Source organism: Hyla sarda, chromosome 7 (assembly GCF_029499605.1).
Source record: "Hyla sarda isolate aHylSar1 chromosome 7, aHylSar1.hap1, whole genome shotgun sequence".
NCBI classification, from domain to species: domain Eukaryota; kingdom Metazoa; phylum Chordata; class Amphibia; order Anura; family Hylidae; genus Hyla; species Hyla sarda.
Genome location: NC_079195.1, coordinates 142,334,368 through 142,349,261, shown reverse-complemented (window position 1 = coordinate 142,349,261; position 14,894 = coordinate 142,334,368). Strand labels below are relative to the sequence as shown.

The following is a 14,894-nucleotide window of genomic DNA, read 5'->3' as shown; positions in this document are numbered from 1 at the left end:
ACCGCCCAGCTCTAGGTATATGCATATGAAGTGTTTTACATTTTATTTTTTGTAGTGTAGTGTTTTAAGGGTACATTCACACGGCGGGGGTTTACAGCGAGTTTCCGGCTGGGAGTTTGAGCTGCAGCAGAAAATTTGCTGCATCTCAAACTGTAAACTCACTGTAAACCCGCCTGTGTGAATGTATCCTGTACATTCACATGGGGGATTAATCTCCAGCGGTTTTAGTTATGCAACAGCTGGAGGCCCACTGGTTGAAAAACAGTTTGTTAGTTACTTAACTCAGTGTTTCCCAACCAGTGTGCCTCCAGCTATCGCAAAACTACAACTCCCAGCGTGTACGTCTATCAGTGCATGCTGGGAGTTGTAGTTTGCAACAGCTGGAGGCACACCGGTTGCGAAACACTGAGTTAGGTAACAAACTGTGTTAAACTACAACTCTCAGCATGCACTTACAGCTGAAGGACATGCTGGGACTTGTAATTATGCAACAGCTGGAGGCACACTACTGCAACTACCAGCATGCCCTTTGGTAGTTTGTGCATGCTGGGGGTTGTAGTTATGCAATTGCTGGAGGCACACTTTAATTTAAAAAAATATGTGCCCCAGCTGTTGCATAACTACAACTCCCAGCATGCATAAACTACCAAAGGGCATGCTGGGAGTTGTAGTTGTGCCTTCTGCTGTTGCATAACAACAACTCCCAGCATGCCCTTTTGTGCAAGGAGGCCAGCCTTACCTCCTGCTGCTGCACACGCCGGATTCTATCTGCCGCCGCTGTCTCCACTGCGGGGCCCCGATCCTGCCACCAATGCAGGATCGGGGGGCCCCCACCTCATGTACATACTTATCATACTTCAGGACGATTGTGAGGTGCCACCTCACTCCTGCTGCTTAAGGGTCATAGGTGCCGTGTCGGATGGCACCTATCACCCTTTTTTCCAGGTCACCGGGGACCCTATTGACCCGGAATCGCCGCAAATAACCAATCTAAATTGATCGGTCACCGACATGAGGGAATGATTTCAGCAGGCATCCCGGTCCGGTCCCTTCCCGGCGTGGACCGAATTCCCCCGCCCTGGGCCAACTAATCATTTATGAATATAATTGTAAGCTGCATCCCTAATTTTTCCAAGTATGACAATGCAGCAGGAAACCAAATACGATACCTTCAAAAGGATGAAGAAAATGTGGTGAAGACCTAGCCTAATGAATGAGAGGGCCTTTTGACTACCCCATGGCAGCAGATAGGGGAAGAGAGCATTGGGCATGCTAATAATGGCTTATTCCACATTTATGTTGGAGTCAGAAGAAATTGCTGCAAGCTGAATTGGCTGACACCTCTAGTGTGTTTGGGTGGCTATGGTTTTCTTGAATATTAAAGGGGTACTCCGGTGAAAACCTTTTTTCTTTTAAATCAACTGGTGGCAGAAAGTTAAACATATTTGTAAATTACTTCTATTAAAAAATCTTAATCCTCCTTCCTGTACTTATTAGCTGCTGAATACTACAGAGGAAATTCTTTTCTTTTTGGAATGCTCACTGATGACATCACGACCACAGTTCTCTCTGCTGACGTTATTATAATAATAATGCTTTATTTATTGTTGTCCTTAGTGGGATTTGAACCCAAGTCCCCAGCACTGCAAGGCAGCAGTGCTAACCACTAAGCCACCATGCTGCCCTTAGCATACATCTGCTATGCATAGTTGCTAAAATGGACAGAAATGTCAGCAGAGAGCACTGTGTTCGTGATGTCATCAGTGTTCCAAAAAGAAAGGAATTTCCTCTGCAGCGTTCAGCAGCTAAGAAGTACAGGAAGGATTAAGATTTTTTAATAGAAGTAATTTACAAATATGTTTAACTTTCTGCCACCAGTTGATTTAAAAGAAAAAAGGTTTTCACTGGAGTACCCCTTTAAATGAAAAGTGATATAAGGTATAAACTGCAAGTTCAATCACCTAGCTATAAAACTTATGTAAACAAAAAGTAACCCAAATACACCTTTTAGGGGCACCAGCTATTTGTCTTCTTGAATTTGCCTAGTCTGGTTTATGAGTATGTATAAAACTATGTTTCCCTGACAAAGCATGCCACCAGCACGTACTACAAGGCCATATAAGCCATTTTATACCCAAAGCAAAAACTGAAAAGGGCTTTTTTCTTTATAAAAGTATAGGTAAATCTGAGTTTACTACAGGAATGTACGTTCTATGCATATTTTTATTTGGAGCGGCCCATGTTGTACTATGCAACAGAGGTCATAACACATTAGATTGCTGTTGAGTGAAACTGTTCCTCTGCCAGCTCGCTCCCGACATAGAACATCTATGATCATCTTTCCTCTCTGTAAAACATTCACCTATAATTCACAATAGTGAAAACATGGCATCTGACAGTAAGGCCAAAATGTACTGTATTTATATAAAGAACAACCAATGCTGATCTTCCATTTAACCATGTTAAAGCACAACTCTGATCACACTCCAACAGCAGAAAATCTGAATAAATCTCCCGGCAGCTTTGTAACCCAAGACTAAACCGATTAGAACACAGATTTGTCAGTAGTACAATAGACTTGCATGGAACTTCAGACAAATCCACATACTGATCACTGTAGTCTCTGCCTATGACAGAGTATATTTGGAGAGAAAAACGATGACTCTTAGATCTCCACCTTAAATGGGCACTGTCAGAAAAACTTTATATATGTTGCACATCTTGGCAAAACATTAACCTTTCTAATATATTTCATAAGAGAATGTTATTTCCTTTTTATTTTATTTTTTTATAGAAATCATGGCTTATAAAATCACAGCTTTCTCCAAGCTGAAGCACAGGCATGAACAAAGTCCAGTAAGTGAGGGTGGGCTAGTGCGCCTCTGTGCTCTCTCCTGTCTGACAGCACTCCTCTGTGCTCTCTCCTGTCTGACAGCACTCCTCTGTGCTCTCTCCTGTCTGACAGCACTCCTCTGTGCTCTCTCCTGTCTGACAGCACTCCTCTGTGCTCTCTCCTGTCTGACAGCACTCCTCTGTGCCCTCTCCTGTCTGACAGCACTCCTCTGTGCCCTCTCCTGTCTGACAGCACTCCTCTGTGCCCTCTCCTGTCTGACAGCACTCCTCTGTGCCCTCTCCTGTCTGACAGCACTCCTCTGTGCCCTCTCCTGTCTGACAGCACTCCTCTGTGCCCTCTCCTGTCTGACAGCACTCCTCAGTGCTCTCTCCTGTCTGATAGGAGAGAGCACTGAGGAGTCCTATCAGACAGGAGCGTTTTTCAGATATTTTGGGCTCAGAGGCCGTTTTTCAAAAACGTCCTCAAAATCCTAGTTTGGTGTTTTCTTGGTGTTTTCCTCCCATAGAAGTCTATGGGAGTGAAAAAACACCAAGAAAAATACCATGTGGGTTTTAAATTTGGCTTTTTTTGGGGGCGGTTTTTATTCTTTTTTTTGGACTTTAGTGATCCAAAAAAGAGATACCTTTTTTAATCCCTTATGGACATAGCGTTTTTCCACTTTCGTTTTTTCCTCCTTACATTTTAAAAATCATAACCCTTTCAATTTTGCACCTAAAAATCCATATTATGACTTATTTTTTTGCGCCACCAATTCTACTTTGTTGACATCAGTCATTTTACCCAAAAAACTATGGCAAAACGGAAAAATCATTGTGTGACTTTTGGAGCTTCTGTTTCTACACAGTACATTTTTCGGTAAAAATAACACCTCTTTATTCTGTAGGTCCATACAATTTAAATGATACCCTACTAATTTAGGTTTGATTTTGCATTACTTCTATAAAAAAAAAAATAATAATTTAAAAAAAATTACTACATGCAGGAAAAGTTATGTGTTTAAAATTGTCCTCTTCTGACCCCTATAACTTTTTTATTTTTCCACGTATGGGGGGGGGGCTCATTTTTTGCGCCGTGATCTGAAGTTTTTATCAGTATCATCTTTGTTTTGATCAGACTTTGGAATTTTATTGTGTGTACACCATTGACCGTGCGATTTAACTAACAATATATTTTTATAGTTCTGACATTTACGCATACAGCGATACCACATGTTTATTTTTAATTTACACAATTTAATTTTTATGGGAAAAGGGGGGTGATTCAAACTTTTATTAAGGAAGGGGTTAAATCATCATTATTACCTTTTTTTTTTTTGCAATGTTATAGCCCCCATAGGGGACTATACCATACAGTACAATGAATCAATACACTGAACAATGCATTTGAATTGCAATGCATTGATCAGTGTTATCGGCAGTTGATTGCTCCAAGCCTGGATTTCAGGCTTGGAGCAATCAATCATCGATCGGACGCACAGGAGGAAGGTAAGGCACCCTCCTGCTGCATCCTAGCTGATCGGGACATCGCGATCACTGTATAGAGCTGCTCCACAGCTCTGCTATATTATGGACGATTGCATTGGGTGTCAGGAGTGACACCCGGGACGATATGTCTATTCGTACAGGTACTACTACTCCCATCATGGAACAGTCCGTTCCATGCTGTGAGTAGTAGAACTACCTAAAAATTAAAAAAAAAATAGAGAGAAAAAAAAAAAGTGAAACACACACACTTTATTAAAAATGTAATTAAAATTTCTACCTTGCCTCTCCTACTCCACCCCTGCCCCCTGTGTGGCAACCTGTCCAGTCCACCCGGCCTGGATCTCAGAAGTCCCCTCCTTGTGACTCCAGGGCCCCCCCATTTGAGTCGTCCAAGACTACTCCCATCTATACTGATGGCTCGGGACTTTCTCCTGTTAACTGATCCAGTCCCGCACAGATTTTCTGCTGATGTTTTGATATTTACTCCCCTCTTTTTTGCATAGTTTTATACCAAGTATTCTGTATTTGCATTATTGGTCACCTGTGGTTTGATTTACATCCAGATTGTGTGATTATTGCTGTGGCTTCGGGGTGGGGTGCTTAGCCTTTGTTGTAGTTGTTCCTTGCTGGTGTTCTTCCATTTCCCCTCTCGAGGCTATAGCAATGGATCGTCCATGCCTTGGTTATTGATCCACCTTGGTGGTCTTGGCCTATGCATTGGATTTATTGTCAATGGTTTGTTTTAAATCACTGTTTTGTTTTCATAGTCTGTTGTGTTGTCCTGTTTGTGTGTGGGCCTTCTTGTTGTCCACTGTTCCCTTTCCCGTTTTCCCTCTTCCACAGGTTGCTTTTCCTCGTGCTCTCTTTGAGACCTCCCCAAGGTCTTTCGTGGGTATGACTCTTTATTGGCTTTCTTCCTCCTCTTGCTATCCACCATGGTTAAGTGTTTCTCCTTTAACGTTAAAGGGGTAGTCCAGTGGTGAAAAACTTATCCCCTATCCTAAGGATAGGGGATAAGTTTGAGATCGCGGGGGTCCGACCGCTGGGGCCCCCTGCGATCTCTCTGTACGGGGCCCCGGCTCTCCGCCGAGATAGCGGGTGTCGACCCCCGCACGAGGCGGCGGCCGACACGCCCCCTCAATACATCTCAATGGCAGAGCCGGAGATTGCCGAAGGCAGCACTTCGGCTCTGCCATAGAGTTGTATTGAGGGGGCGTGTCGACCGCCGCCTCGTGCGGAGGTCGACACGCCCCCTTCCCGCGGGCTGTCGGGGCCCCGTACAGGAGATCGCAGGGGGCCCCAGCGGTCGGACCCCCCGCGATCTGCAACTTATCCCCTATCCTTAGGATAGGGGATAAGTTGCTCACCACTGAGTCACCACTGGACTACTCCTTTAAGGGCCTTAACTCCCCTTCTAAGAGGCGGTTATTGCAAACCGAACTAATAGACTTAAGAGCTGATAGTGTCTTCCTTCAGGAGACAAACTTTGACCATTCTGCTTCTTTCCAATTTCTTCAACACTCCTACCCTCAAGCTTTTTCTGCAGTCTCTGATAGGAAGACTGCTGGGACAGCCATCTTGGTCTCTCACCCTTTATAGGTCTCCTCTTGCTCTCTCGACCCTCAGGGGCACTACGTTATAGTTGAGGGGGTCCTGGGTGGGTCCTTCTGCTCTGTAATATTTATGCCCCTAATACATCTCAAATCCCATTTCCCCGTAGGGTTCTCTCTAGGCTCCATAAATATCCCTCTTCTGGGAGACTTCAACCTTATTTTTTCTACAACTATGGATCGCCACTCTCTCTCTGGCTCCCCACCTTCTCCTGCCCAGTTGCGCTTGGCTTCCATTTTTCAGTGGACTATCTGGGCCTCTTTGTTTTATGAGTTATGGCGGGTAAACCATCCGACGGACCGTTCTTTTATAGTTTCTATTCACACCTGCATAGGTTGCACACCCGCATAGACTATTTTTTCGGTAACCTTCCCATGGTGCGCATGCTCTCTACTGCTTCCCTTGACCCCATTTCCTGGTCCGACCATTGCCCAGTCAGTCTCTCCTTTTCGCACTCTCCATCACTCAGGCATTGCCACTGGCGTCTAAATTACCCTCTCCTTAAAGCGCTACCTTCCTGATTCAGGCGTGTATCACCGATTACTTTCCTACCAATGAGTGCTCGGTATCTTCGCTGGCGGCCCTTTGGGAGGCCCATAAGTCGGTAGTGCTTGGTCACGGCATTGCCTTAGGGGCCCGACTCAAACGTGATGCCCTGGCTCGCTCCTGGGACCTTCGCGCCCTGATCAACGGCCTGAAGGCTCACTTACTCTCCTCTCCTTCTGTTTCTAACCTGAGGAGATTCGTGACTGCTCGCGCTCAACTGGGTGATCTGGCTCTTCATAGGGTGGAGCGGCAGCTGTTATACGCCAAGCAGCGTTTTTATGAGAAAGGTAATAAAGCCCACACTATGTTGGCCAGGCGCCTACGTGATCATGCTGTTGCCCAATCGCCTTCCGCCCTGAAGGACTCCTCAGGTGTTTGACGCTATCACCCTGCTGACATCTCACGACTCTTTGTCTATTACTACTCTAACCTTTATTCTCTCCCTTCCCAACTTCCATCTGACCCGTGGGAGCGTGCTGCCGCTCTTGATTCTTATCTGTCCCGATGCGGCCTGCCCACTCTGTCGGGGGCAGATCGTGAGGTACTAAATGCGCCTATTACTGGGGAGGAATTCCTTGAGGTCCTAAAGTCCCTCCCGGTGGGTCGCTCCCCGGGACCTGATGGCTTCTCTTACCTATACTACAAGATCTACTCTTCCTTACTTGTGAAAAATCTTGTCCCTCTTTTCATTCTTTTATGGGGGGGTGAGGAGATCCCGCAGTCTTTTCTACACTCGATTACCCAGATACCCAAACCTGGCAAGGATCCCTATGATTGCTCCAGTGACAGGCCTACTGCCCTCCTCAACTCTGACTTGAAGCTTTTTTCTAAAGTCTTAGCATTAAGGCTTAGCTCCTTTCTTCCCTCCCTTATCCATAAGGATCAGGTCAGGTTCATCCCCTGTTGTCAGGGGGGAGATAACACGAGGAGGGACTGCACAATGGTCTCTACTCCTCTCCTACTGCCTCTCTTAACCACCAAGGATGTATATTTACGTCCTTGGCCAGCTCCCGCGATATAACGAGAGGTGACCCCGTGTCATATCGGGTCGGTCCATCTTTGTATTGTTGGGACTTTTTGTTCGCTTTTTATATGATATAAAAAGTGACCATAAATACGCTATTTTGGAATTTGGAATTTTTTTGCGCGTACGCCATTGACCGTGCGGTTTAATTAACTATATATTTTTTAAGTTTGGACATGGGGTGATTCTAACTTTTATTAGGGAAGGGGTTAAATGACCTTTGTTTTTTTTTTTTTTTTTTTTTGCAGTGTTATAGCTCCCATAGGGGGCTATAGCACTGCACACACCGATTTTTTACCCTGATCCCATAGCTTTGCATGGATCAGCGAGATAGGGGCTTGATAAACATATAAAAATATATCATTAATTAAACCACACGGTCGATGGCGTATGCACAAAAAAAATTCCTAAGTCCAAAATAATGTATTTTTGGTCACTTTTTACATCATGAAAAAATTTATAAAAAGCGATCAAAAAGTCCAATACAAAAATGGTACCGCTAAAAACTTCAGATCACGGCACAGAAAATGAGCCCTCATACCGCCCCTATACGCGGTAAAATAAAAAACTTATAGGGGCCAGAAGATGACAATTTTAAACGTATACATGACCACAATGCTCTCTGCTGACCTCTGCTGTCCATTTTAGGAACTGTCCAGAGCAGAAGAAAATCCCCATAGCAAACATATGCTGCTCTGGACAGTTCCTAAAATGGACAGCAGAGGTCAGCAGAGAGCACTGTGGTCATGTCATCAGAGGAAATGCATTTCTTTTTCTGATTTCTCTTTAGTATACAGCCCCTAAAAAAGTACTGGAAGGATTAAGATTTTTTAATAGAAGGGATTTACAAATCTGTTTACCTTTCTGGCACCAGTTGATTTAAAAAAAAAAAAGTTTGCCATGGGAGTACCCCTTTAAGGGGTTAAACTCCCTCATGCTCCTTCTCCTACTTTTCCTCTCTTCAATGGAACCAGACAGGACTGTCTGCTGTCCCCCCCTGGTGTTTGCCTTGTGCATTGAACCTCTTGCGGCCATGATTAGGAGGGACCCAGACATCGCTGGCATCCCCATTCACGATAGACAGTTCAAAATCTGCCTTTTTGCTGATTATGTTCTCCTCACTCTCTCCCGTCCTTTACTTTCTCTTCCTAATCTTTATAGGGCCCTCAAGGACTACGGTGTTGTCTCTGGCTATAATGTCAACCTCTCTAAATCGGAGGCTCTTCCCCTAAACATCCCCTCTTCTGTCTCTACTCTGCTACGCTCTAACTACTCTTTCAAATGGTCCACTTCTGCTATCAAGTACTTGGGGGACCACATCACCTCCAAGTACACCACTCTTTACTAACTACCTCCCCCTTTTCTGGGAACTGAGGGCGCTGCACGAGAAATGAAGTCGCAGTATATTTCATTTTTCGGACTAATCGTGACTGTTAAAATTACGCTCCTACCCAAGTTATTGTATTTTTTCGAAACGCTGCCGACCCGAGTGCCCTTGTCTGCCCTTCGCTCCTTTCAAATCAGCCATCCTTCGCTTCATCTTGGATGGGAAGAGGCATCGCCTGCCGATGTCAGTCATGATGGCTAGTCGGGCCATGGGGGGGGGGGGGCCTGTCTGTACCCGATGTAGCTAAGTACTATTGGGCTGCTCACCTACGTCATCTTGCGGCTTAGTCCTCCTACCATGCCTATAGCCGCTGGATAGAGCAAGAGAAACTTTGGTTTGCTCCCATTCACCCGAACTCTCTCCTCTGGTCCCCTCTGATGTCCTCTGTCTCTCCCCCTCCCCTCCTGGGTCGTATGTCCTTCTTTAGATACGTTTGGGGTTACTGCTCTAGAAAATGTAGATTATATTCCCCCTTCTCCCCCTTACAATCTTTCCTTTACTGTCCTGCTTTTCCTGCGGGTATGTCCACCCTCATGGTGTGGGAATGGGGTTCTCGAGGCCTCTTTTGCTGGGCTGATGTAGTGGACCGCTTGTCTCACTCCCTTTTACCCTTTGAACGGCTGGTGTCCCCTCGTCTGAGCGCTTCCACTATCTGCAACTTCGGCATTTCTTGTCCTCTACAACTGGTCCTACTGTGGTCTCTCGACCTACTGGATTTGAAAGGTTATGCCGTGGTGAGCCTCAGGCGCGGGGTCTTCTCTCCGACATATACTTGCTATTCTTTCAGCCCCCTGATGGATATCCTCCATCTCACTGCTACATGGGCCGTTGGGATGCTGCCCTCAATACTTCTATCACCTTGCCTCAATGGCGTATTATTTGGGAGAGGGCATCCATCTGCACAGCTTATAAGGAAACCCAGTATAAGATGATCATGGGCTGGTATCATACCCCTGAGCTTTTAAATAGACTGAACCCTCCTATCCTATGCTGGCATTGTGGGGTGGGTTTGGGTACAGTATTCCACATTTTCTGGTCCTGTCCTCTTATAAGTGACTATTGGAAGCTGGTGCAGAGATTGGTCTTTGACTCCCTGGGTGTATTGGTCCCTCTGGAACCCTGTATTTATCTCCTCCATCTCTCCTATCCCGCCCTACCTAAAAAAAACGTTTAAACTTAAACTTTTCATGCGGCTTGCCCACCAAATCCCTTATAGCTAAATGTTGGAAACGAACTTTCCCTCCCTCTGAGTCAGACCTACTGGCCCGTGTCCGAGAGATTCGCTCCTTGGAACATCTCACAGCCATGTTGAATAACTCTGTCCCTTCCTATCTCTCGGTTTGGGAACCTTGGGATTGCTTCTATGAATGGCAGCCGCCTTGATCTGTTGAGCTCTATTTCCTTTTCCCCTTCTTTTCCTCTCCCTCCTGGCTCCATGTTTTAGGTTTTGTTTTGTGTTTGACTGCGTGGTCCCTTAGTGTTTTTTCTTTCTCTCTCTCCCCCCCTATTTATGTGTGTGTCGCCCTTTGGGCCTTATGGATTACTGGGTCCACATACAGAGATGTGCCTTAGCTTACTGCAAGCCTTTGTATACATTTTTGCATTCTTGTGGGCGTGGCCTGTATTGCTGTTATTTGCTTGTTGTTTCTCTTTGGATTTATATATTCGAAAATTTCAATGAAAATTACAGTTGAAAAAATTATTTAAAATTTCGTTATAAAAAAAATGTATATTTAGTTTAATACATTTTTTTCCATCCCTACTGCATCTTTTTTTTTTGGTACCCAACAAATAAAAAAAGGCCAGAAAAGGCAAATTCCATACAAACGTAAAAATGCCAGAAAAACCGCCAACACAGTGGCAGTTTTTCTGGCGTTTTTAAACCTAAAAAAATGCAAGGCAAAAACAGTGGAATCCTAGGCTAAAAAGGAAATAAAATTTTCTTATCAAGTATATTAGAAAATTAATGTTTTACCAAATGTACAACATTTTTAAATCTGACAGACAGTGCCCATTTAAAGGTCTATTCACACATACAGTACCCTGCGCATATTTAATGCAGAGGATTTGAAGCTGTATATCTGAAGTTGTGTCAGTCATTTAGTTTACATTGAACTCTGCAGCATCAAACCCTGAGCAGGATACTGTACATGTGATTACACCCTAAGAAGTGTCACACGTAACGGATCCGAAGCGTATTTAACACTGCTGATCCACTGGTGACGGGACCCTATAGTGTGCCTCCAGTTGTACCCCCTAACATATGAGACTGAGGGGAAGATTTGTCAAAAACTGTCAAGAAGAAAAATAGCTGAGTTGCCCATAGCAACCAATCAGATCGCTTCTTTCATTTTCCCAGGCTTTGTTAAAAATGAAAGAAGCCATCTGATTGGTTGCTATGGGCAACTTTTCCTCTGGACATGTTTTGATAAATCTCCCCCTGAGACTACCACAGCAGAATGATTGACAAGTGAGGAGCCTGCACAGGGCCCTGCTTGTCCACCCTCACTTCCTGTATTTGGTCTCATCACAGACACACACAGGAAATAGCTGCAGAGGCAGCATTTTTCTCACCCAAAAATACATTTTTTTTAACCAATATATATTACAAATATACATAAAATGGTATTATCTACATTATATAAAATGGGAATAACCTTTGGCTTTTCATTACAGATCCCACACAGGTAACTTCTTTTCAGCATGGATTGTCCTCTACAATGGTGCCAAACATCCACGCACATGTTCTTCAATGTGTATGGCTTGCAGAAACCCTATTACCATGCATCGGCGGCAGATTGTTATTATATGAGACTTGGATTTCAGCACTGAATCTGCCCTGAAATCAGTGTTTAATCTGACGTGTGAATGGAGCCTTAACAATTTAGTTCTCAATGTAGTCATTGATTTTTAGGCAGCACAGACCCCTGTCAAACAAGTGTGCCCCCCCCCCCCCAGCACCTTACAAGTACCTATGTGCATTCACGCCAAGTTTTTGAAATACAGTTCCCGTATCAGGTTTTTGATGAAAAAACTGATTCCTCAAAACCTGACTAAGGGTGCGTTCACACGGCCGTTTGCCCCCGTTTTTTTTTTTATCCCCATTTAATTTCCATTTTTGCAGATTGTAAACGGATTAAAAACTGTTTAAAAAAAATCCCATTCATGTCAATGGGATTTCTTTACACTCCGTTTACATCCGTGTGCACCCGTTTGCACTCATTTCTGTTTTTTTCATGGAAGAAAAAACGGCAAATGCAGTATTTTTTCTTCCGTAAAAAAAAAGAAAACACTGATATCATAATTTTAACATTGAAGTCTATGGCAAACGGATGAACCTTTAATGTCATCCGTTTGCCCCCGGGTTTAATATATCTCTAATTACATCTGAGCATGTTCAGAAGAGGTGACATCAGCAGACTCCTACAGTGTTGTGGGACTAGTAATACTCCTATCATGGAAACAAGTCTGTTCCATGATGTGAGTAGTAATTCCCCGGCTGCAGGAGTCTGCTGGTGTCTGGGGAGGCTACATTAGTGTTTGTACTACTATCCCCATCATGGATCAGACTCTGTTCCATGATGGGGGTTGTAGTACAGGGGCTGGGGGATTAATCGCACTGGGTCTCACTTCTGAGACCCGATCCGATCAGAAGTTTTTAAGCAGGGGAGCAGGCGGCATGGTCCGCAACCCTGCGATGTACACAATGTATTTTACTTTCATTTTTAAATTCCCCGCAGGGAGCTCTGAATGGCCCGTACTGAGGTCTCCCTGCGGGATTTTTAAACTGGACAATGTATATTAAAAGCGCTGTGGGGGGGGGGGCAAGATATATAGCGCAATATATCTAGCCCCCGAGCGCATTTATAAAGATATATCCCCCGCCAGCGCAAAAATATATACAGCTGCAGTGTGTGTATATATATATATATATATATATATATATATATATATATATATATATATGTGTGTGTGTGACTCCCCGCCAGCGCATTTATAATGTAACCCCCGCCTGCGCCTTTATAATTATATACCCCCCGCCAGCGTAATTATCATTATACACCTCCCGCCAGCGCATTTATGTGACCCCCTGCTGGCGCATATGTCATTAATGCAGTAGTACTAGTCCTGGCTGCGGGAGTCTGTAGGTGGCTGATTTTTTTCATTAAAAAAAAAAAAAAAAAAAAGAATTAAAAACGGTTACAAACGGTTCAAAACTGATACCCAGTTGATCAGCCGTTCCTATCCGTTTTTTTAAATCCGTTTTTTTTTTACGGAACGGGGCAAACGGCCGTGTGAACGCACCTTAAACTGTATCAAAACGTGCGTACAAAATTCAAACTGCACACAGTTAAAAACCATATAAGGTTTGAAAAATGATGTCCGGTTGCATCCGTTTTGTAAGAAAAAAAAAATGTACACTTTTTAACTTTTCACTCCATTTTGAATAAAGTTTCACTTGTTTGATTGAAATTCCAAGAAAAAAACCTGTGCAAAATCAAAAACTGGATGGTGAAAACCGTTTGGAACCGTATGCACATACAGTTCTGAACAGTTTCCATTGACTCCTGGACCAAAAAACGTGGTAGATGGTTTTGGGTTACGGGAAAAAAAAACTGACAAAACCGTACAGGATGCAAAACGGACACAACCGGATGCATCTTTTGGGGTACGGTTTTCAATGGAGAGTCAACGCATACGGTTTTCAATACGGTTCCATACGGTTTTCACATTGAAAACGTATACGGGAACTGCATTGCAAAAACATGGTGTGAATGCAGCCTAACACAACCCACACACTTATTTTGTCCATGTCTATACTAGTTCACTTATCCCATTATAAAAGGTATATAAAAATACACCAAGACTTTCAGGACTACAACAAAAAAGGAGAAAAAGAATAAATAGCTGACATATGAATATTATGTTGCGGTATTGTGTTGTGAAACCTAGGTTTGTTCCTTGCACTATACACCAGTGTTTTTCAACCAGGGTACCAAAACTACAATTCCCAGCATGCCCGGACAGCCTTCGGCTGTCCGGGCATGCTGTGAGTTGTAGTTTTTCTACTGCTGGAGGCACCCTAAACGTTATACAAAAAAAAAATGTAACATGGAATATATATATACCTTCAGTCGTTACACACAAACCCCTTGTAGGGTCCGTCCACCCCCCCTATCAGCTAAAGCTGCCACGCATGCGCAGACCAGAACTTCCGCAGAAGAGCAGACGATGACCCAAATAACGCGAGCACTAGGTCACGGTTCACGGTTATAGATAACAGAACTCTGTTAACGTATCACTCACCGCTCGGTTTCAGCCACCGACCTCCTAAATTCATAACAATCCGCCCTAGGACCCGAGACCCGGTATCTCAAGGCCCGCGTACAGTGCGGATGCACGACGGGTGGAGAAAAGAAAGAGAGGGCGGAAACCTCGCGAGAAGAGAGCAAGTCCTTGGACGTTTGTCAGTGATTCCGTGCTGCCTCCTAGTGGCCGGAAAAAGTTTTACAACAGGCCAAAAATTTTCACTAATGGAAACCAGCAAATGTTATTAATGCGTCTCTTCGTCATGTGGTTTGTTACTATGGATGAAAGATTTCCATTAAATGCCGCATGTAAAGAGTCGACGTTGTATGACTGTCATGTTTTAGGAAAATCTTCCTGATAATATAAAAGCTGCGGGGAAGGTCATACAGCCGTGAGAGAGACAGCCATGCACCCACAAAAGAAAGTAGATATTTCCTTTTTACCATTTCTGCCATTTCTTCTTAGTAACTGCTTTGCCAGTTATAGAGAAAATAAGGAATCATACAATAAGTAAAAACAAAAATAATACAACATTAACAAAAAAAGAGAATGATAAAAAACACTTTCAATTTGCCACCTTCAGACCCATTTGAGGGCTTGTTTTTTGCGTCACCAATTTTACTTTGTAATGAAATCAATCATTTCATCACAAAATCTACAGCCAAACCAGAAAAAAAT

General features: G+C 43.9%; 1 protein-coding gene across 3 annotated transcripts in view; it reads right to left on the bottom strand.

The window, feature by feature from the left end:
- NCOA4 (nuclear receptor coactivator 4) overlaps nucleotides 1–14,471 on the bottom strand; it is a 47,960-nt gene extending 33,489 nt beyond the window's left edge. For 2 of the 3 annotated variants that reach the window (XM_056530909.1, XM_056530910.1), the window contains exon 1: nucleotides 14,214–14,471. In XM_056530909.1, coding sequence (XP_056386884.1) covers nucleotides 14,214–14,247 — 34 coding nt within the window. In that variant the 5' untranslated portion in view covers nucleotides 14,248–14,471. Of the gene's footprint in view, nucleotides 1–14,035; nucleotides 14,189–14,213 lie in introns of those variants that run through there. The other variant, XM_056530913.1, reaches the window with a different exon arrangement.
- Nucleotides 14,472–14,894: the final 423 nt, after the last annotated feature.